Source organism: Acomys minous (genome assembly GCF_964271855.1).
Source record: "Acomys minous genome assembly, chromosome: 19".
Taxonomy (NCBI): domain Eukaryota; kingdom Metazoa; phylum Chordata; class Mammalia; order Rodentia; family Muridae; genus Acomys; species Acomys minous.
In genome coordinates, this window is record NC_140499.1 from 50,057,398 (window position 1) to 50,083,146 (window position 25,749).

At 35.5% G+C, this 25,749-nt stretch overlaps 1 protein-coding gene across 2 annotated transcripts in view; it reads left to right on the forward strand.

The window, feature by feature from the left end:
* Positions 1–25,749, forward strand: part of FSTL5 (follistatin like 5) — a 580,413-nt gene that overhangs the window by 357,652 nt on the left and 197,012 nt on the right. For both annotated transcript variants that reach the window (XM_084768539.1, XM_084768540.1), the window contains exon 7: positions 2,074–2,240. In XM_084768539.1, the coding sequence (XP_084624665.1) occupies positions 2,074–2,240 (167 nt within the window). The remainder of the gene's footprint in view (positions 1–2,073; positions 2,241–25,749) is intronic.

Genomic DNA, 25,749 nt, shown 5'->3' on the forward strand with positions numbered 1-25,749 from the left:
ATCCTTTTTCTTCCTCTTATTCCTTCTTCTCCCTCTACATCATGGTCCCCAGCTGAGACCCCTCAACTGGGCACAGAGGTCCAGCTTCTCTGTCCTTTCTTGACCAACCATTGGTGGCTCAGCTTCTGAATTAATTAGTCAGTCAGAAATTATTGGGGAGCAATGCTTATACAACCTTGACCAATGATCATGACATGGCCCACATCCTGACTGAAACCAGATCTCAGGGCACAGAAATCAGCATCTTAATACACAGTGTACCAAACAAACTTCCAAGATTTCTGTCTCTCTCTGTCTCTGTCTCTGTCTCTGTCTCTCTCTCTCTGTGTATGTGTGTGTACACATATGTATATTTGTGTATATAATTTATGTTTATATTTTTATATATGTATTTGGCAGAATCTATATTAAATACGAGCAGATGGAAAATAGTCTCATACTCCTATTATTCAGGGTGCAGCAGGCAAAAAAAAAAAAAAAAAAAAAAAAAAGACCAAGTATCAGTAAATGTTATTCAGAAAAATTAAACTGTATATGCAAATGACTCAGAAAGGTAATTGTTGTCTTTTTTTTTTTTTTTTTAGTGTTTCTTGTGTAATTTAAAAAGAGGATATTGCATGGAATCTCTGTAAATTTTTAGTTTAACGACTATCCTGTCCGCTTCTTGGATAATGGAGAATAATAATAATCTAACTAAACCTGTATTGGAGACACGGTACTGTGTAATAGAATAGGAATCTCATCTATTTCCAACTTCCCCATTTCGTGGTATGTAGAACTGTCCTGAATGTCATACAAGGCACTCACCATGAGCCCTTCCTGTGTCCATAAGGAGGGCAGAGGTCTTATGGAACTCCTAGTTTTCCACTGCAAATACATGCCATTAACTATATTGGGACTGATGGTGGTACCAAACTCCAAACATTTATTTGCTGAATGATTATAGCATAGAAAACTCACTTGTCTTTGTCTTCAAGACAGATAAGGTTAAAAGAACAGAAGTAAGAACAAATGGATCTTTAATGTGAGAGAAAAAAAATGAATGGTATCTGGGGAGAAATTACATTTACAACACAGGTTCAAATTAGAAGACATAATGGGGGGGTCACACAGTCCCCCACAAGAAGTGTCTAAGCCCACACTTCCAATTGTGATAATTTTAAGTGGTTCAGGCTAAGCAGATCGAAATGTGGTATTCCACAACAATGTGTCAGAACAAGAGTCTGAACACTAGATAGGAACCACAGGAGGATACACATGGATGCAGAAATGAGAGATACTGTTTCAGTTATCTTAATGGCGACCAGTCAGCAGCTGGCTGTTAATTCTCAGGGGCTGAGTATTGACTTCAATGAGAAAAGCTGCATTCAGACTTCCGAAGTGTGCTCATGACTCTGCAAAATCATTGGCAGACATATAAGCATTATATAAAAGAAATGTTTGGGTGTAAAATTCAAAGACCTGAAAATGACTGGCCTGTATCAGCACTCAGGCAGAGGAAGTGGGCATAATACCACTTTACTGCTACGTAGTTGGTAAATTTGGGGAGTTTTTCTTTTTCCTCTCCTCTGACAACTTCCCAAATAAATCTATTGTTTTTTAAGAGTCAAATTATGTTTTCCTGCTTAATGATGCATTTTACCCATTCAGTTCTGTAACTGTTTTTTGAAGCTGGCCAACAGCGATCTCACCTCACCTACGGTATGAATCTATCAGACAATAAACAATAAACAATGTCATTTTTTATTTCAGTGCTGATGACACAGAATGTTTTGAATTGGTGGTTAAATAATTGATCTCTCTTTCAGGCAATCTGCTGGACTTATTGTAACTCTTCTTTAGATACTCAGTTCATGCTTAATAGCTCATTGCCTCAGGAGAACGCTTGTCAATCAACTAAATTGAAATGCCATTTTGACCTTTCATTGGAAACAATTTACTCTTTTCTTCATTTCATTTTTTCTGTGTTATTCAAATTAAAAGCCAAAATCACTGGTATTCAAAAACTTTATACTAATTAACAGTGAAAAATGAGCTACTCACCAACAATTTACGACCACTTTATTGTTGCAGAGGTGATCCAGTTGAGTCTGCCTGAGGATCAGAGAGTAAGCACTACTGCAGCTACCGTGGGACAAAGTGCTGTTCTGAGTTGTGCCATTGTGGGAGCTCTGAGACCCCCTATCATATGGAAGAGGAACAACATTGTTCTAAATAACTTAGATTTGGAAGACATCAATGTGAGTATGTGCAACAGAGATGTTGTCCAGTGTGTGGATCTTGCATGGTCTATTTCAGTCTCTGTAGGGTCTGGGAAGCTAAATAAATCCTAGATATAAAGTAAAAGAGAATTATTAGAAGACTGTAGAGCTATTCTCCCAGTTTGTAGGTACCAAAAAAAAAAAAAAGATGTAATTATGCAAATCATATGTATTGGTGTACCAACATCATATAACAATGCGTTCCCGAGAAAATACATTAGCACAACATTTTAATAAATATATCTTTAGTTTTAAATGCAAATTGTGTCCCCAGTAAATTCACATCTAAAAATTATTCCAGTAAACACAGTCACATAAGCTTAAATTGTGCATGTTTATATTCAAGAACAAAATGTATGACCTTTCTCTGTGTGTGTGTATTTATTAATAAAGCCCACATACTAAGGCAACACATTCTAGAAAGAAGAGCTGTTTGCATGTCTATGATAGCTCCACTTTCTTTGATGAAACAAATAGCTACAGAGCATTCTATGTTCACTGAAAAAAGAGACTACCATGTCCTTCCACATAGGGTGAGCTGCCTTACTATTGAACAAAGCTTGAGTGTTTTTCAAAGAATGGGGATAGCAGGGTAAAAAAATCCCTAAATTTCCCATATAGATTAAGCATCTCCAGAAGCTATATTCACTAAAGACTCATGAGAATAAAGCTAACTGCTGATAGTTAATGCCATTTCATTGTTACCATGGGTGAACAACAAGAAGCTTGTGAAAAGTCAGATGAGACTAAATTGAGTGTTTCTTTACAACCCATTAGGAACAAGAACTATTGTCTTACTATATTATTGCAGTGAAGGGACACCACACCCACGGCAACTGTTACAAAAGAAGCCATTTTTATTGGGGATTTCCTTACAGTTTCAAAGGTTTAGCCCATTATCGCCATCATGGGAAGCATGCAAGGAGACATGGTGCTGAAGAAGTAGGTGAAAGGTCTACATCTGGATCCACAAACAGGAAGTGGAGCTATTCACTGAGCCTAGTTTGGGCTTTTAAAACCTTCATCCAACAAAGCCATACCTCCTAATCCACTCAAATGGTGCCACTCCTTGATGGCTAATTATTCAAATATATGAGCCTATGGGGGCCATTTTTATTCTGATTACCACATTAATTTAAAAAAAATTTAAGTGTGAAGGAACATGACTGTGTAATTAGGTTTACTACTAGGGATTTATAGCTAAACTCAGCTCAGCAGGCTACGCCTACATAGGTGAGATGAAAACAGACACAATTGCAGGTCATTCCCCAATCCTGAGACAGTAACTGTCATACTACAAGCTAGAAAGAAGCAAAAGTCATATGTTTATGCAGATAGGGGATTATGTGGAATGGAGATATATTGATCCTTATTTTAAAATCCATTCATTGTATTATTCTTATTTTTGATAATTTCATACACCTTAAGGAATTTGATCTTATGCACTCCTCCAACCCTTCTCCCCTCCAACCCTTCCAAGCACTTTCAACATTCATATTTGCCATTCAACTTCATGTCCTTTTCTTCTGTTTAACACACACACACACACACACACACACACACACACACACACACACACAAACACACACACACTGTGTATGTGCATATGTATCCTAAGGGACTCAATTAGCGCTGCCTAAAGGCACATGGCTCTTCAGCTGATAATCAGAAAATAACAACCTACCAAGTGCCATATTAAAAGACAAAACCAACCACTGACTCTTTCTCTCTGCAGTAGCTCTTGAAGGCCTGAAGCTCTCAACTAGGAGTGGGATATTGTGAGCCCTTCTTTTATTCATACGGGGATCTTGACTAGTCTGGTCTTGTGAAGGTCTTGTTCAGGCAGCTATAGCCATTGGGAGTTCATGGGTGCACCAATCCTATCATACTAGAAGACATCATTTAAAAGCAGTTTTCCGGGTCCTCTGGTTTTTATACATTTCCCTTTCCATGCTATTACCCAAGCCTTGCAGTAAATGAGTGCAAGATATAGTCCCAACTCTATAGTCAACTTATCCTTTACAATTTGACCTGTTGTGAGGTTGTGAGTCTAGTCTTCTTAAGCCACATAGGCAAAAAGAAGCTTCTCTGAGCGATATTGGGAGGAACTCTGTGTTGTGGGGTAAGGATAGATAGTGGGAAGGAAGCTGGATAGTATGCTTATTTGTCAATATAATGGAGACCCCTCCTAGGTTCTGTGACCATGCCAATTCTCTCTCTTTCTTCATAATGTGACTGAAACCATAGCACCAAACTACAGGGTCCATTATAAAGGAAGAGTATGGAGCCATGTATAGCATCACATATTTTAATCCTGGCACCTTGGGAGGTAGAAGCTGGTAGATCTCTATGTGTTCAATGCCAGCCTGTTTTACTAGTAGACTTTAAGATGTCTAGAACTATAAAGTATGACCCTGTTTCAAAAATACTTAGTTAAAAACTTAGTTATATGCCACTTTTAAAAAAATCTGTGTCTTTTGTTGACTCTTATATCCTAGAAGACTCTTAGTTTTCGTATTCCTCTTTTCTTTTTTATATAATGTATGTACATACATACATACATGCATACATACATACAATGGGTATTTACTGTTTTGTTACATAAAGTTCCAAGGAAAGTTGGGATTTCTCAGAAAACACTATGTTCAAGTTTATGTAGTCATAATACCCACAGAATTTGAAGGTATTATTTATTTCAAACAGGGCTCCTTGAGAAAGCGTACTGTCATATCTGCTTACCAAGCTTTTATTAGCCGGGAAACGATGGAATTGCAGTCATTCTGCTGAATGGATCTCTCTGTCTGCTCATTTCAATTTCTGGCCAAATTCTTAAAAAAGCCAACTAGTATTTGTTTGTTTTTTTTTTCAAATTATCTAGGTCACATAAATTTCATTAAGAGCAGGGATGCAAAACTAGAAATATAGGTAAATCCTCCAGATATATGTAGGGAGACGGTGAAGAATTAACAGACAGACGTAGAGATCATGATTGAAGACTGAAGATTCACTTTATAGCCATTGTTGGGGCTAAAACTAGAAAGATCACTATCAACAATTCCTTATAGATCACATATTTTTACTCTCCTGGATTGGCTTTTATTTTTAGAGAAAATAGTTTTTTCAATCATATATCATCTTGTCTGCATCTTGTTTATAGTATCAAAGGCTATTTTGCTAATTACATGTTTAGATATTATATTTTCACATAGACTAAACATTGAAGTAAAATTAAATTATATAACTTAGATTGCCAATCAGGTGTGTCATTTTTCACTATACAGAATAAATTCAATATAGATAAACCTTAATTAATAGATTCATGTTAAATTCAGTGATATATAACAAGACAATATACATATCAAGAGATTATTTTACACCTTTATAAGAAGCTGAAAAATAGATAATTGCTGGCACTGATAAATCTTTACAAATCTAAATAAATCCATCTAGGAGGACTCATAATATTTTAATTTATACTATATTTTTGTTTGTTTTATGCACTGCTTAAATATGATTAGCCCTCTGACTTAAACCTTAGGAAAAATTGAACAGGAACTCCCTTGTTGATATGTTTGGCTTATTTAACTGGACTTTCCTCAAATATTGACTCCCCATTGCCTTGTGGGTTATATTTCTTTCCTTTGGATTATTTTTTTTATCTATTGTTAACCCTATAACAATGTAATACATCTATCAAATATTACTAGCATAATAGAATTTACACTGTCTCAAAAAGAAGTACAGATCATTATGTGTTTAGTTTGGGAAAAATAAAAAAATGCAGATACAGTAATTTACCACTGGAATACTGTGTTCACATGTATATATCAGGATCTACCACTACCTGGATATATTCTGGGAATTTAAATCAGATAAAATATATGCCTCTGGGCACCTGAATATGCTCTGTGTCGTTCTCTGCTGATTGTCACCTGTCCACATAGGCTGCACTGGGATTCAGTTATTTTCTTTCCTAGCTTTAGTAGCTAACATTTTATTGACTCTCTTTGGTCTAAGCTATTGATTTCTCTGATCCCATTGAGGCTCTTCATAAGTTGTGACAGATCTGCTCATGGTCTGAAACGTTTGTCTTCTAACTTCTGTATCTATAAAATATCATGTCATGTTTACATTCAGGAGCCAATTAGTCTAAAAAATATGTAGTGTGTGAGAATTTAGATAGCAGCTGATAAACAAATGATATTCCTTCTGCCTTAGAAGGGGTGCCTGATAATGAGAATACTGAGGTATGTTGTACTGGGTGTCTCAGTTGCAGACACTACAATGCTTCCACAGAGATCATTACAGATTTTCACCATTGTGTACTGAATTTCTTAAGAAGAAATCAACTAAAATTATACAAACTTCAGCTCCAATCGATCCATCGCTTCTCTCTATCCTACTTTAGATTTTGTTAGATTCCATTCATAAAGCCACATGGATTAGTGAGGAAAGAAGTGCTGAAAGCTGTGGACTCTGAGTGTCCTTTCTTTTTTTTTCTCCTTCTTATTGTGGTAAAAAGATGTAGTATGAGATCGATCTTCTTAAATTTTTAAGTACACAATAAAGTCTTGTTAGTAATAGACACACTATTTTGAAGCATATCCCTAGAGCTTATTTATTTTCCATAACAGACCACTGGTAATAACTCATTTCCCTCCTATAGGGCCACAGAGACCATTATTCTACATTATATTTCTATGATCCTGACTTTTGTAGCTTCCTTATAATGTCAGATCATGTAGAGATTATTTTTTGTGACTGCCTTATTTGCCTAAGCATAGTGACCTTCATGCTTATCAATGTTGCTTATTATAAGGATGAAAAGTGGTGGGTCTTCTTTCTTTCATCTGTGTAATAATTTCTTCCCCCTTGGTGTCTTAATTAGGGTTTTCTATTGCTGTGACAAAACACCATGACAAAAAGCTAGTTGGAAAGGAGCAGGATTATTTGGCTTACCCTTCCACATGGCTGTTTTTCACTGAAGAAAGTCAGGAGAGGCTCTCATACAGGGCAGGAGCCTGAGGCAGGAACTCACGTAGAGGAGACAGAGGGGAGCAACTTATGCTTGGGTCACGTGGTTTTCTCTGCTTGTTTTATTATATAACCTAAAACCACGAGCCCAGAGATGACCCCCTTCCCTGATGAATTGTGCCCAACCCCACTGATCACTAATTGGGAAAATGCTTTACAGTTTGTTGTCATAGAAGTATTTCTTTCTTCAAGGAGAACAAGGCTCCTTCTTCTCTGAGGACTCTGGCTTGTTTCAAGTAGACACAAAACTAGCCACTACACTTGGCTACACTGAAAAGTGCATGAGCATATCCATACGTTTTTGAGACAGTTATTACAATAATTTTGGATGCATTCCCAAAATGATAATGGTTGTTGATATAATAATTCATTTTATAAGTTTTGAAAACCCTTCATGATATCATTCATAGGAGATACTCTTCTGTACCTTGCAAGCAAGGGTCCATGGGATACAGCTGATATCTTTGACTAATCATGACATTTTTATTTATCTTTTTTGGGGGGTAGTAGTTATCCTAATGCGGGAAATAATGTTTATACTTGAAATTTTTTATTATTATGTATATATGATATGTCAGTGGGTGGATGCACCATGAAGCTTCTTTGGAAAGCAGAGGACAACTTTCTGGAGTCACTTGTCTATTTCTCTCTTTGCATGGTAACAGAGACTGAGCTGTGGTTTCCTGGTTTGTGGAGTAACCTCCTTTACATATGAGCAATCTCACTGGTCCTACTTTATGGTTCCAGTTTTCAGTTTCCCAACTATTAATGTTTTTTGTCCTCAATGTGCATATCTCATACCATTTATGTGTTTTCTTGGGGAAAAATCTACTTAGTTTCTTTCCAATGTTACTTGTGTTAAGGATGACTATTATTTATTATTACTATTGTTTTGCTAATAAGTTGTAAAGAATTCTCCAAATCAACATGCTTCCATGACAGAAACATTTAACAAACTAGGCACAGAAAGAAACTATATGGTAAGTGCTGTCCATGAAAATCTGATAAGTACAACAACTGAATAGAGAAAATGAATAATTCTTTCTGTGACATCAGAAGAGGCAAGACTCAGTCTCATAATTGTGTGCATCACATTAGAGACAATCCAATCCAGAATAAATTTTTTAAATGTAGTGCAGGAGAGCCTCCTGCCATTCAATGCCAGATATAGGTAAAAATATTACACACTATCATTAGTAAGTTAGTTCCATTTCTGAAATGTGTTCAAGGTACTTGTCATATATAGTTGTTCTCCATTACAGAAAAGTGTCTCATTGAAACATAACAAATATGCACTATAAGCAAATGAAGATCTCATGTGAAAACAAAACAGACTCAGCTACCAATGTGGCAGGTCACAGATTCTTAGGTTGTAGAGGGAAAAACAGTGTCCTGAAGCAAGCAACTAAGTTAGTGAGAGCAGTCTAAGAAGGCTATTTGTAGAAAAAATAAAATCATTACTGTGTACAAAAATTTTAAGTCATTACATATATGTATAGAGAATTATAGCTATTAAAAGCATTTTAAAATATGTTTGGTAATCTATATTTATGACTACAAATAGACAGTCATATCAGCCACCTGCAACTTGGAAGGAATTCTATAAGTAGAATATGCTAACTATGCCACCTAATTTTAATACCTATAACAATGGAAAATTATTTCCTAATTTTCATCCCTAAAGATATATAAAAAGGATATATTTAGAAACATTGTTTCTGTCTGATGAATTCCTTCTTAAAGTCCCAGAAAATATATGCAACAAAATCATAGAAAAAATTCTAACCTAAAGAAAGAGATGCCTATAAACATACAAGAAGCTTACAGAACACCAAGCAGATCAAAGAACAAAATTCTATCACCACATAAAAATCTAAACACAAAATATATAAAAGAGAGAATATTAAAAGCTGCAAGGGATGAGGGGCAAGAAAATATAAAGGCAGGCCTATTAGAATTACACCCAACTTTTCAACCGAGATTTTAAAAACCTGAAGAGCATAAACAGATATCTTGTAGACCCTAAAAGACCACAGATGGCAGCCTAGACTAATATATCCAGCAAAACTTTCAATCATCATAGATGGAGAAAGCAAGATATTTTATGACAAAACAAAATGTTCCAATAGAACTAGAAAGAAAAATTCAACCCAAGAATGCTAACTACACCATAAAAACCATATGAAATAAATAATTCCACACCAGCAAAAACAAAACAAGGGTCACACACAAAGATATACCCTAACATGACCACCATCAAAATAACAGGTATTAGCAATCATTGGTCAGTAATATTTCTCAACATCATTGGATTCAATTAACCAATAAAGAGACACAAACTAACAGAATGGATGTGAAAACAGGATTCATCATACTTCTGCATACTAGAAACATACCTCATCCACAAAGATATATAATACCTCAGAGTAAAGTTCTGGAAAAGGGTTTTCCAAACAAATGGACCCAAGAAGTGAGGTGGAATAGACACTTTAATATCTAATAAAAATAAACTTTCAAAACTAATCAAAAGGATGGGATGGCCACTTCATACTCACCAAAGGAAAATTTCACCAGGTTGATATTTCAGTTCTGAATATGTATGCCCCAAATGCCAGGGTACCCATGTTCATAAAATAAACATTAAGTCATGCATCAAACCCCACACTTTAATAGTAGGAGACTTCTCCACCCCACTCTCACCACTGGACTTTTCTTAGACACAATAACTTTTAAAACTAAGAGTAAGTCTCTTACAGAACACTTAAAGTTATCATTACATACATTTTCCAACCTCAGCATACTAGAGAACTTTATTCTACTTACATTTAAAGGAACTATTGATGTGGTGAATAGAAACTAAGTTACCTAAGATAATTTCTGGGAAAAAATTCCCACTTTAAGACATTGTGAATCTAGCTAATAATACTAAACTCTGCACATGAAATATGTTAGGAAAACATGTCACAAGAGTGCTTGTGCCAGGTAAAGAATATTGAGATGTTTTAATTATATCACAATCACCAAAAGTCATAACATCGAAAATGAAAATACCCTTTCATTATTAAAAGCAAAATAGATGTTTGATAATTTCTATTGTAGGAAAGCAAACAATTACTTTAATAGTAATACTATTTCTATGTACCTAACTTTACTTCATTAAGTGCGTAGAAAAAGTTGCATTCTAATTTAAAATGTAGAAAATATCTGTTATTTTTGTTATGGAACTGTATGCATGGATACTATCTATCTTTATCACACTTCTCTGTATTCAGTGCTTCAGGAATCAGCTTTACCTGATGATGCCCAGTAATCAAATGGCAGAAGTCACAACGGACATCTCACTTAAAGGCTCCTGTGTGTGGACCTTTGTTTTCCATTTAGTAAAGATTTTGAGAAATTTAGAAACTTATGCCACTTTTCTCTTACCTATACATGGTTTTAAAATTAGATAGAGGAATAAAATGGAGTTACCTCAAGGAATGTGATTTTTTCCCCAGAGTAACTTGTTAATATAGAAATGTAATTTAGAAAAGTAAAGTGTTAATTGGCAATGTCATATAAAATATGAGTTTTCTGTTTTAAAAGTAAATCATATTTATCATAGGTATCACTGATAATCATCATCAGTTTACGTTCACATTGATAAAGTCATAAATCAAAATTCCTTTCAATGTGGAAAACATGTTTTGATTTTACTATAATTTTAATATTAAAACATAAGCTGTCTGTAGGCTTCTAGGACCCTCTGGATCCTTCTACTTTGCCATTCTCCCATGCTTCTCTCATCTAGAGTCCCACTAGAATGTCCTCCCCTCTGTCTCAGTTTCCTGGTAAGTGAAGGCTTTCGTGGGACATGCCCCTTGGGCTAATATGCCGATATAAGTGAGTATATACCATTTGAGTCTTTCTGCTTCTGGGTTAACTCACTCATTATGATCATGTCTAGCTCAATCCATTTATCTACAAATTTTGGGAATTCCTTGTTTTTAATAGCTGAATAGTATTCCATAGTGTATATGTACCACAGTTTCTTTATCAATTCTTCTATTGAGGGACACTTAGGCTGTTCCCAGATCTAGCCAATGGACAGAACAATCTCCACAGTAGAGTGGAGAGTGGGATATTACTTTCTCACATACTCTGGTGCCTCACCTTTGACCATGTCCCCTGGAGGGGGAGGCCTGGTGGCACTCAGAGGAAGGACAGCAGGTTACCAAGAAGAGACTTGATACCCTATGAGCATATACAGGGGGAGGTAATCCCCCTCAGGAACAGTCATAGGGAAGGGGAATAAGGGGAAAATGAGAGGGAGGGAAGAATGGGAGGATACAAGGGATGGGATAACCATTGAGATGTAACAAGAATAAATTAATAAAGGAGAAAAAAAAACATAAGCTATCTATAATAAAATTCTATTATAAATAATTTCAATAATATGATAATTAAATACAATTTATTAACTCAAACAGAATACTTAGCAACTTTGAATGCTGGCAGAGTTGCATATGATGAATATTTTGTTTTGTGCAATTTTACATTTTACAGAATTAGTATTTATCCTCACTTGTATAAATAAGAGCACCAATATCTAAAATAAAGACTACTTCTAATGGATTGACATTATCATTTTTAGTAAACAAACATTTTTAGAAGTAAAATCTATGATATATTTTGAGGAAATACTATGAATGTTCCTCTAACATTATTGAATTTTTATTTTAAAAAGCATATATTTATGGCAAATATCAATATATATAAAACCAAACAATTTATATAGTCATCCTTTTCTAAAGATTTATTTACTTATTTATATAAGCACTCTATTGCATGCATTCCTGCATGACAGAAGAGAGCATCAGGTAGAAAAGGGCACCAGATTCCATTACAGATGGTTGTAAGCCACCATGTGATTGCTGAGGATTGAACTCAGGAGTTTTGAATGAGGACCCAGAGCTATTAACCTCTGTCCTATCTTTCCAGCCCTATTCATTCTTTTATAGGTGTGTGAGAGTACTTAAGGCTTTTAGTCCTATTTTGTATTTAAAAATTACAGTAGAACTTAGAAAGACTCAAAGAGCAACATCACTTTGAACTGTTGTTGTGTACATTTTAACAGTCCAACCCTAGGTTTTTCTATGGTTGTAACTTTGACTAATAATAGTTAACTAGGAATCTGATTCTGTGGCTGTCCATGTGAACTTGTGTAAGTAGTGCAACAAAGAACTCTCTGTAAATAATGTCTGTCCTGTAGACAAGATCGCCCCATGTGTCATTTCAGCAGTTACATTCGATTTATTTCAAAATCATACTTATATTTTGGAAGGACATTTTTAATGCCCTGTAATTTAACTGAATAAAAAAGAAAGGTTAAATGCTTAGTAATAAAATTGAATAGTAAGAATAGAATATGTTGTCTAGTAAGCTTAAATATTGCTATTATTTATAGAATATTGTCCATCTTCAGACAATCCCTAGTAAAGATTCCCACATATAAGCTTATAAATATAGAACAATTATCTTATCATTTTCCAGGCCACAGAGCACAGGCATACTTATCTCCTCTTTATATCACATTCTCCTCACTTGTACAAAAGATATATTACACATCTAAAAACTATTTCTGAGAGGCATTAAGGTAAAACATGCCTTTAGCACTAGGAAACTAGTAGTGATCCATTTTCCTTTTCTTGGGTGATGTTCCTATACCATGTGTTGTTTTCTTTTTAAATTCCCTTGTTAATGTCTAATAATAGTTACTGTAGTTGGATGTTCTATTAATCAAACAACTGAATATCAACTATAACATAAATTGTAAAATTATAGGTAAACCAACTGACAATTTCACAGGAATGTATCAGATTAAATTCTTATTTAGTTGTTAAGAAAATATTGCTGGTATCTCAATCCTAACAATAGAAACATTGAGGGCTGTCTCTGATATGGACTCTGTTGCCGGTGTTTTGATCACATCCCACAGGTGGGGTTGTCAGGCCAGGCCACAGGGGAAGAGGTTATGCTCAGTCCTGATGTCACCTGATGTGGTGGGATGGGTTGGTGGTGGGGAGGGCTTCCCTTCTTTGAGAAAAAAGGAAGAGGAGATGGGGGGAAATGGAGGGAGGTGGGACCGGGGAGAGAAAAAGGAGGAGACTATGACTGGGATATAAAGTGTATAAATAATTTATTTTAAGAATAATAGAAATGTATTTTCTTATCATAAATTCAAAATGCAGAATTTGTAAGTTGTAACTGTAGAACACTAGTTAGAATGCCACAACTAAGTGAATCAAAAAGACTGAGTGGCCAGGTTTATGAATAAAAGTGCTCTTAGCCTTTGGATTATATAAATCAATAGGACTTCGAAAAAGACTACTCCAATGCCTAATGACTATCGTCACGATGTCGACCTGAATCAATTTTTCTCTAAATCAGTAGTTTGTGAAGTACAACATAAGAATTGTTGTTATTGTTAAAATTTCGGAACAGATATTTTTGTATGCGGGAATAAATTCTGTTTGAGAAATCCACAGCTTCACTATTCAAACAGAAGGTATCATGAAGTGAACTGCAGTACAGATGTAGTTTATCAGTTTTCATATGAAATATCTACTCATTTATTTTAAAATGTTCTTCTATCTCCACATTTATCCAAATACAAAAGAGAATTTGAATTATTTTCTGAAATTTGTAACAAATATGCACATAAACTGGTGAATTTGCTATTAGTAATGTGTCTTCACAATGTTACAGAGCTTACCTGCCAAAGGTAGCTATGTAACACACCGACTATGAGGTAAGCCGCCAAGTAAATAAAAGACAACAGTATCAATTACTAGGACAGTGTAATATGTATTTTAAATGAGTTATACAAGAATGAAAGATGAACATCAAAACTAAAAGGAAGAACTTGAAACTTTGGTTTTGTATTTAAGAGTGAAATACTTCAAAAAGAGTGGAGAGACAGTTCTTTCTGCAGGCATTATTGTGAGGTCAGAAATGAGAAACTCTTACTCAAGAGACACATACAGGACAAAATCACCTGTTGTGGCAGTTCTTGCTTTAAGGTTCCAACAGAAATCAATACTTTTGAACCAGCACTTAATAATACTTGATGTTTGACAAAGAAGCTAAATCTATAAAATGGGAAAAGAATAGTATCTTGGACAAATGTTGCTGGTCTAACTGGATGGCTACATGAAGAAAAATGAAAATAGATCCATATTTATCACCATGCACAAAACTCAAGTCTGAGTGGATTAAAGTCCTCAACAGAAAACCAGATACACTAAATCTGTTAGAAGAAAAAGTGGGGAAGAGCCTTGAACTCATTGGCACAGGAGACAACTTCTTGAACAGAACACTAACAGCCCAGGCACTAAGGTCAACAATTAATAAATGGTTTCTCACGAAACTGAAGAGCTCTGTAAGGCAAAGGACACTGTCAAAAGAACAAAGCCATAGCCTATAGACTGGGAAAAGGTTCACCAACCCTACATTGGACAAAAGGCTAATATCCAAAATATATAAAGAACTTAAGAAATTAACCACCACCAAAACAAATAACCCAATTAAGAAATGAGTTTCTCCTGTCTCAAAAACAAAACAAAACAAAACAAAAACAAACAAACAAACAAAAAAACAAACAAACAAAAAAACCGGGGCATCGGGGTGAGTGTTCAGAGCTAAACAGAATTCTCAACAGAGAAATATCATCAAATGACAAGAAACACTTAAAGAAATGCTCAGCATTATTAGTCATCAAAGAAATGCAAATCGAAACAACTGTGAGATTCCATCTTAAACCCATCAGAATGGCTAAGATCAAAAACACAAGCACATGCTGGTGAGGATGTGGAGAAAGGGGAACACTCCATTGCTGGTGGGAGTGCAAACTTGTACAACCACTTTGTAAATCAATCTGAAGCTTTCTCAGAAAATTGGGAATAGTGCTACCTCAAGAAGCCACCTGTTCCACTTTTTGGAATATACCAGAAAGATGCTCCACCACACAACAAGGACATTTGTTCAACTATGTTCATAGCTGACTTATTTGTGCCAGAATCTGGAAACAACATAGATATCCCTCAGTTGAAGAATAGATAAAGGAACTGTAGTACATATAAATTATAGATCATCCTGAGTGAATTAACCCAGACCCAGAAAGACACACATGGTGTATACCCACTTATAATTGGATACTAGCCCAACATGGAAGTCCTCTGAGAGTCGTCACTCAGCAGGGGATCAGGACAGATGCTGGGTCGCATTACTGTACTTCAGGTGAGAGTGGTTGGAAGAATTGGGAGCTAGAAGGACCCACAGTGTCCAGGAACCTTACAAGAAGACCATCAAGGCTGGCAGATCTGGGCCCAGGGCATCCTGAACAAACTGCAGTAATAACCAAAGACAGTTCATGCAGTAAACCTAGATCCCCTATTCATATCTAGGTAGTGGACAGTGCATGCTCCACAGTTGTGTGGTGAGCGGGGTCTGACTCTGACATGAACTCTGGTGCCCCCTATTTGACTACTTCCCCTTGGTGGGGAGGCCTGTTGGTACTCAGAGGAAGGGGAAGCAGGCTATCTGGATGAGACCTGATAGGCTGTGATCAAACAGTGGGGAAGGAGGTCCCCTATTGTCACAGGAGGGGAATAAGGTGAAAGAGAAGGGAGTGGGAACAGGAAGATACAAGTGAGGGGATAACAATCAGGATGTAATCAGAATTAATTATTTAAAAAATAAAAAAATGAAAAAAAAATACTCACTATGGGCTGTTGAGTTGGTACAGTGAGTAAAGGCACTTGCTACAACATGGTGATCCAACAGGGTGGAAAGAGACAACTGACTCCTACATGTCCTATGCTAGTATGTGATCTGACTGCTGTAAACATGTATTTCATAGTTTTAAATATTGATTTAAAAATATCTAAGAAAATATTTCCTCCAAGTGACTCAAAGAAGGTCAGTGTTATTCGGTAAAAACAAAAACCTTGTGAGCTACTTTCTTGTTAGAATTACCAAATAGTTTCCACAAAAGTGGTTATAGTGAGTAGGTTATATCTTATAAGACCATCACATTATGAGATGTATTATTCACACTTATTAATAGCATATAGCAATGTACTCTATTCCTAACCAATACTTAATGTTCTTTATCTGTACAAAGCTGTGATTAAATGATTACTGTCTCATCAGATTGACAGTTCTAATTAACATTTGGAGATGAGCATTATTTATCCCTCATTATATAACAAGGGACTGTCATATAATAACTATTATACTTGTTGGGAGAACCATGCTGCTGTTTGGTGCACTGGCTACATACTACCAAGAAAAAAGCTGGAAAGGGGGAATAAAATCACCCTTTTCAGAAAGGTAGAAAATATAATCAGATATAATGATTACATGACAATAGTTAGTAGTCTAGATATTGAAAAGAATATTGCCTATATCATAAACTAATGGGTGGCAGAGGCATCCATTTTGAAGAAACATTTCCTTGGCTTGGGGTGAGTCATTTTGTAGGTGACTTCTCAGATTTTTCAGACTGGCTCATCAGTCTAGGAGTCATTATATAGTTAAATTTTAATTACACAATATCCACTAGGAAAATAAAGATAGTCCTAGTTGATCAGTGTTCAGTCCTAGTCACCTGACTATGTCTTCATGGTTCCCAGTCACAGCATTTCTCGGCATTTGGGCAAGAGACAAGATTTATCAGTTTAAGATTTATGAATCAATCTTGCATGAAAATTTCCTGTTGGGATAAATTCTGGTATTCCATTCCATTAATAAAGGCCTTCCTTCTGATTTATCCATGTTTTCTAGGAAAAAAATGCTCAAAAGATAATATTTTAATGTCTCATCTGATCTGAAGAGAACAAGGTACAATAGTGGTTGGTCGATAGAATCAAGCTGATAAAAATGCAACACTAAAGAAAATGTGAAAGATAACCAAGTGCTTAAATTATAGAACCTGTTAACATCTCTATTGTTCATTTCTAACAAAAGTGCAATTGTTAAGGATCAGATTAATTGACCTAAAGACAGTGAACCAGATCACTGCCCAGAGATGCTCCACTAGTGAACCACGGCATTTAATAAAGATGCAAAGGGGATGCAAAGGCTAGGAGTGCAGAAGTACTAAGGGATAGTGGGAAACATGCCTCCAAGCCCGCTTCTTTCCCTACAGTGGGGTCTCAGCAGAAGTGTCTGAGAAACATTGACAAGAAGGTTCTGGATAGGAATGTAGGAAGAAAGGATCCTGGGCTCCGGACTACACTTCCAATGGGGCAATAATAAAGTGGCAGTGCTTCTTGGTTTTATGACAATGAGAGACTCCCTTCAGGTCAAGGTTTTATACTTGTTTATGGCCATGTCTAAACATTGCTCATGGTTTTTTGGTCAATGAGTCACACTCCTCAAGAATTTTACCACATGCTTCCAAGAGCTAAATTGGTTTAGATTGAGAGGGAAGGATGTCACACTTCTTTCATACAAGACACTTTCCCCCATCTAACAGTGTTTGTCAATGTGAATTACTATGAGATCACTATCATATATTTCATAGAATCTCATGGCTTTATGATCCTTACTATAGAAATATATGGCTTATAATCTTTACTGTAGCCTGATATATAACAGATCCAGAAATAAGGTCATATGTCACTTAAACATAGACTGTGTCTAGACAGGTCAAAGGCTTTGAAGGAAAATCTACTATTTTTATGCTATACATATAGCTTTGAAAAGAATCCTATTAAAAGAAGATTCTATTAATAACAGATGATAAGTAGCACAGAGAGACAGTGGACCACTCAGTACTAAAGGGGACATCTATGTCATATCCTTTCCTACCAAGGCTCAGAGATAAAGAAAAGGGAATTGTAGCTGGGAATGGTGGCATGTGCCTGTAATCCCAGAACTCAGGGGGCCAAAGTCAGGCAGATAACTGTGAGTTTGGGGCCAGGCTGGTCTACAAACAAGTCCAGGAAAGCCAAGGCTTCATAGAAAAACAAAACCAACAGAAAAAGAAAGAAAGAAGAAAGCAATTGAAAGATTATGAAAGTAGAGTACAAGAAAACAATGCCTTCCTAACACAACAAGGCAGTTGCACATATGAATTTCAGTAGTTGTAATAGCATACCCAAGACCTGCACATAGTAAAGTTAGACCAAATCGCAGCACATAATGGTAGTTGACCAAAAATTCTCATCCCTAGCTGAGGGTAATTGATAGCTGCTAGGATAGGTAAAGTCGGGTTTCTTCAATAATGTGACCCCGGATTGCCCCATCACACTCCAGTGGATGACCACACATCCAACAGTATATGAGTCATATAAATAGAAACCAGTGCATTTCCAAAACACAATGAGACTCAATGATAGGTGTTCAAATTCAGTGCTGAAATTTCATAGAAAGAAGACCAAACCAAAAAGAAAAGAAAAAGTAAGATGAAGGAAACTGAAAACTCTTGCACTGGGACGTCTGCTGGCAGCTGAAGGACATAAGGTCATTCATGTACTGGAGAGCTAAGATACCACAGATTAAACTGTATATATTATGATAATTGCTTTTAAATTGATCTACAAACATGTTTCCCTAGCTCCTCTTATAAATACATAGGGCATTACTTTCTTGCCCCCTATTAATTATGAAGATTGTTTCCACATAGAACAATGTGAAAGTATTGTGAGCTGAATATAGTACTCAGTCAGAATATAGAGGTTCATTTGTTTCTGGAGATCAGTGCCCTCTGTGTTTGGCTGTACAGTAAGTCTGAACCTTGACACTAGAAATGAGTAAGCGAGAACTGTGATCAAGGGAATAAGTTTGTCAAGACCAACCTGATAGGAAATTAAAAGGAAAGAATCACTAACTAGAAATGGAAATTTCATATTGATGTGCATTTTGATAAATTAAAGATGAATTTCATTAGAACTTAGTGTTAAATTTAATGATCTTAAGTGATTTCACATGTCCTTCTTGGCATCTCTTTGCAAATTAAAAGGAATATGGCTGTCATTCATCTTTAGTTAATTCAAAAACTGACCTTACTGTGATATTATATTATATGTTAATTTGTCATTAGACCTACTTTTTAAAATAGATCTTCTATTTGTGTGTTTCCTTAGGTGATTTCTATCATTGCCATTATATTTCTGTGTGGGAAATAATATTTCCAAATAAAAAGCATTATGTTTGTTAAAGTTAGACTGTTATTTTATTTTATTTATTTTGAAATATATTTTATTAATTTATTCATATTACACCTCAATTGTTATCCCATACCTTGTATCCTCTCATTCATCCCTCCCTAGACTGTTATTTTAAATTCAAATCTTTTGTTAATTTGGGATTATAAATTTACACAATGAGTGTATAGACTAAAACTGTAGAAAGGAACTCTATAAGACAGTGAGATTGTGTATATAGTAGTCACAAGAAAAGAACCATGGTAGTGTCTATCTTCCTTTTCTCATGAGGAATAAGGAAATGAAGGTGAAGAGATTTACTTGGATAAAACCAAGAAAAGAAGAGATGAATTTACATCCAGATGTGAAAGCTGGATCTATTGGTTCTAGGGTCCATTATTTTGTCTGGGTGGGTATTTTTCCATTCTAGCTTGTTTATTCACTTTATAGTAGATTTGAGTTTAAAAAAATGAGTTGATTTGGCCTGTTGTATCATAAGTCTGTTTCAGTGTCTATATCTGTATAATAATAACAATATAAACCAACATTCTTCTTAATATATTGTATATAAAATATGAAATTATATATAGAAATTACAATATTATATTTAGCTGATTTCCACTCAAGTGTTTTATTGCATAATACCCTAAGATATCACAGGGGAAATAACTTAATTATATAGAACACACCATTAAGAGTGACCAATATAAATATATAACCATTTATAAAAATTACTTCCATTTAACTAACCACTGGAATATGTGGTTTAGGCTAGGGATACAGCTATGGAGTTGAACACTGCCAGAGACTATGAAAGGTTGGTAAATATTGCAAGAAAGAAAACCAACAAAAAATAACTGGCAGCCTGGCCTTTTAAGCCCATCACTCAAGATGCAGCAATAGAAGGATGGGAATTATAATTTAGTCTGAGATATATCATAAAATAATTTTTTCAAAACAACTACAGCAGGAACAACACAAGGGGAACAAATTATGAGTTTAGTTTACTGTGGTGGAGGCAAAATTCAGTTATATCAAAATTGCCTAGCAAGCCCAAGACTCCAAGTTCCAGTCCCAATACCATAAAAAAAAAAAAAAGAATTGAAATAAATGAGTTTGCTTATTTTTGACAAGTTTCCTATAAAAAACAATTTCCTTAAGATTTTTCTAAAATAGTAATAATAAAACATATAGTGTAGAAAAACGTAATGCCACAGTATTTGTACTTTAAATTTAGATGTGCTTAATGAGAAACTTTTAGTGAGAAATTTTACTTGGAATTGACAAAATATAATCATAACATGATTCTCAAGGCACATACTTTATCATTTAAAATTTAATTTAATTTATTTTTCCTTTGATTGTTTTAGGTATGTACCTAAGGAATTTTAGGTTCTCTTTGTCCCTTATTTCTCAGCCTCATTTTCTCTCCTCATACTGAAACTTATTTTTTTTCCTCTTGTGTCTCCCTCTTACTTTCATGTCTTTTTATGTATGGCAAACCACATTTAAATAAGATTGCCTACCAAAAACATAGATGGCCCCTTGAAAATGGGCACGATATCATGCTTACACCACTGAGGAAAGTGACATCCCATCTCTAGCTACCTTTAACTATCCATAGCACCTAAGGGAGGAGTGGGGCCTGATCAGCCTTTGTCCTTACATGAAATAGTGATAGACCCAATGAAGTGCTAGTTTTATATAGATCATCACAGGTGCGTTTGGTTTATGGGTACCATTTGGTGTTTCTTGTCCAGAAAACACTGTTTTGTGCTTCTCCCGGAACTGTGGCTCTTACACTCATGCTGAGCCCCTTGAATGGTCTCCAAGATTTGATGGAAGAGAGACTGCTAGAGATGTCCAGTTTAAGGCCGAGCCCTCCATAGTCACTTAGTAGGTTGATCACTTGTAAGTCTCTACCTTAAGCACTGGCAACTGAAGAAAAAAATACCTCCGATGAAGGCAGTGAGCTGAAATGACCTGCAGTATATGGTTAGGTATTTATAAGGCAGTCTGCTTTCATGCTTGTGGGTTCTTCTGCAGTGAACTTTTAAAGGCTTTTGTTTCTATGTGATGGATATATTTTTCTGGTGTCTCATTAGTAGAGAATATTATATGCTGTTGGCCATCAGAGGAGAGTACCATCCAGTATTTCCTAAGGCAATTCCAACTGCAGCTGCTGATAATGATGGCCAAGGGTCCCTGCAGCACAGTTCCTGGTGTTCATTGTGACACCTGCTTAACTGATGCACAGGATTGGCAAAAAGTTTTTTGAGCGCAAATCTGTTCACACACACAGTTTCAAGTGCTCAGAAGATGACTTATGAAGATTAAAAAATTATATATTTACCAAGGCTGTATGCAGTGGTTTATGCTAACAACCTCATCACTCTTGATGCTGAAACAAGATGACTGCTAGTTTGAGGTTAGCATGGGAAACAAAATGAGAGCATGGGGCTGGAGAGATGGCTCAGAGGTTAAGAGCACTGACTGCTCTTCCAGAGGTCATGAGTTCAATTCCCAGCAACCACATGGAGGCTCACAGTCATTTGGAATGAGATCTGGTGCCCTCTTCTGGCATGAAGGTGTATATGCAGGTAGAGCACTGTATATGTAATAACAATAAATAAATACAACTTTAAAAAATAAAAAAATGTGAGCATATCTCAAGAAAAAAGGATAAAAATCAATAAATGTAAAAAATGTACTAAGGGACAAACATAGGTTAAAACTCATATTAGAGTCCTTTAATATGCCCATTTCTTTCTCACACTTTACAGCAATGGAGCAAATGATGTCAGATTTTTTTCAATTACTACACGTTTTTAGCTTTAAGTGGAATAAAATACATATTAATATAATACAATCAAAATGTTTATACTGAAGAATTAATTATCTTAATGGTCTTATGAAATAACACATCTATTGTTATAAATTTGTAGCTCTGTTTACTCTTTACAACAGCTGTTTTTGTAGGGCAAGGATTGAACACAGGGTCCCACTAATCTTAGGTGACCACTCTGCTCCTGAGTTATATCTATAGCTCATAACAACACATTTTGAGAGACCTTAACACTATCCTTCTTTTCTCCTGGTGTGGGTTATGTCCTGTGTCCATCATCTTGGGCCTAAGGCCTTGAGTTTAAACACTAAGCATTCAGTTATGTTGCAGAGTTATAATTTGAGATTAATGTAAAATCTACCAAACAACCTGTGGCCACAAAAGGTATGTAGAAAGAATAGCAATGGGACTGATGATGGAGGTGATGACCCAGGATTCTTACCAAATGTTAGTATAGCTCTCCTAAGAGCGGGAGACCAGTTGCAATGAGAGGTTCTTCCTCCTGAGGACAATGAAAACAAAGGAAAGCAAAATGAAGGGATTCCTATGTGTGACCCAGAATTCCTGAAATTATGCAGGGATCCCTGCAAGTGTATTATGGTTATTAGCTATGTGCTCAACAAGGATTTTCTTGATGTTACATGGAAATCTTTTGCAAGTGTAATTACAGAGTAAACTTTTGAGGAGATTCACAAAGTCTTCAGTGTAAAAAGTGGATTTCTGAAGATGAAATGTACCTAAACATAAAGCTAATTTAGAGAACAGCATTATAACAAGTACATAGGAAATAGTTTACCACAACATTCACTATTAACTTCTGGAGAATAGTTATCCCACTAACTAGGAAGGAAATTATAAATAATTTTCACAAACAACAGTGATTATATTATATCTTTCATGGAGTGCAATAATATTTCATATTAATGTTTTTAAGTATATGAAAATTTTGATGTAATAACAGACAAATGTTGAACTTAAAATTTAAATGAGCATATATCTATAAATATAATGTAAAAGTTCTGAAACCAAATTTTGTTGTTTGGGTAATATTTTTGCCACCTTGGTGGTATATTTGAGAATGTGATGACAGTGGAATTATTTACAAATAATTTTGAATATATATAATTCATTATGAAAATGTAGTGTCCAATATAATACATTAGAATCTCTTCATTATTGGGTACTACTTTTAAAGAAAGTAAAACTTCAAGTATGTGTATTTACATTTGTCTATGTATTTAAACATAATTTTCATAACCATTCCATGTTTTGGAGCTTGTACCTGTATGGGGTTAACCAGGAAACTATTAACAAGTATAAGTATTAAAATCAGACTTTCTCTTTCAAAGTTTTGCCCATTTTAAAAGAAACCCTAAGGAAGTTGATCTCAATAATATTTTTCTCTGAGGGCATGTTAATGCTGACAGAATGTATTCATAATTCATAGTTGTTGAAATTGTTTTAATTCAAATTCTTATCTGTTCATAAAGACATAAGGGCCCTTTCATCCTTCCTTCCTCCTTTTTTCTTCAACTCCTCTTGCTCCCCTCCCTCCCTCTTTTCCTGTCCCCTCTGTCCTTCTCTTTATCTCCTTCTTTTCTTCCATCTGAATTTTCTTCCCTGCACATCTCAAAACTCCAAGAAATCACGCAAATGTTGATGGAGTGGTACTGATGTCTATATTTCAATTTTCACAAAGCTCAAAGGAAGCTGACACACTAGACCCTTAAAAAGTATCAAGCTTACTGTGTGTTTAGAATGTAGCTGTGGCAGATACTGCATGTGAAGTTGAATCTCAGTGTGTGAAAAATAATAGTAATTTCTTTCTACCAAACTCTTGGTTTCTCATCAGTTATGCACAACATTCTACAATTTTTATTTATTTATTTATTTTTACTGTGGGCATTTTTTTTGTATGTAATAAACTGACTTTGGCTTCCTAGATTCAACAAAGTTTTGATGTGCTGTCATGCTCAAAATGACCATTGTCACAATGAGATAACTATTTTCTATTCCTGAAGCACAGAAAATCATTCCATTAGCAAGAATTAAAAACTACATAGTTCTTTGTCCATCAATTAAGGTAACTACAATGTACTAGTAGCATAGTAAATCACATTACTTGATTTTCAAGTAATAAAGCCATCTTATTATATTGCTACAATAATAATATTTGATCAAACCATATTACTGTCTATGTATTATGACCTACATATATTATTAAAACTGATTATACTGAGGTAAGTACTTATTACCTGGATTCATGAGTAATAACTGAAGACTTTTTTTTCTGTTTAATGAAAGTTCAACCGTGTGTGTGTGTGTGTGTGTGTGTGTGTGTACGTGCATGTGTGTCTATTATATTTACATGTCTGATTATATGAGACTGCTCATTTGTTTGAGTTCAGGTGCACAGCTACCATGGCACACATGTGAATGTAAGAGAAAAATATTAGACACAGAACCTTGCCTTCTCCATTGAGACACTCTTTCATTGCTCCTCACTCACTGTACATACCAAGACAACAGGAACCTGACCATTTCTCTGGCTCCCATTTCATTTAAGGGACATTTGAGATTATAGACACCTGGGAGTTACCAGGCCACAGCACTTTTTAGTTCTTGTGGTTCAAAATTAGGACCTCATGAATTTTCCATTGTACAGTGTCTCCATGTTTTACTCATGTTATGATGCTAGTACTTTCTCACCTGCATGCATACTTCCAGAGATTTCCCCTGCTTTATAATAACAGTAGAAATTTGAAATTTATTCATTTAGAAGATTCACTGTTGAACCTTCTCAATCTGAATTTTGTTTTGGTGGGAGAACAGTTTGATTATAAACACATTACATTGAAATCATCATTAAGAAGTTATACTAAGGAAGCTATCGTTATCTCCCTATTTCTTAGCCTGACGTTGCCACAGACTCATAATCCCAGTATTCTGAAGGCACAAAGAAGTTGATAAATGTTCAAAGTCAGGTCAGCAACCTGCTGCCAAACTGGAAATCCTCAGTGCAAGTCTTGAGACCCCCAACCTCTGGGGTAACAATTCATAGGTTGTTAAATGTTTCTTTTTTTTTAAAATTTTTTAAAAAATTAATTTATTCATATTACATCTCAGTTGTTAGCCCATCCCATGTATCCTCCCATTCCTCCCTTCCTCCCACTTCCCCCCTACTCCCCTCCCCTCCCCTATGTCTGTGTCTGAGGGGGACCTCCTCCCCCTGATTATGCTCATAGGTTATCAAGTCTCTCCTTGGTGACCTATTATCTTTCCTCTGAGTGCCACCAGGCATCTCCATCCAAGGGACATGTTCAAATATGGGGCACCAGAGTTTGTGTGAAAGTTAGATCTTCTCCACTCACCAGTGGAGAATGTCCTGTCCATTGGCTAGTCTGGGTAGGGGTTCGAG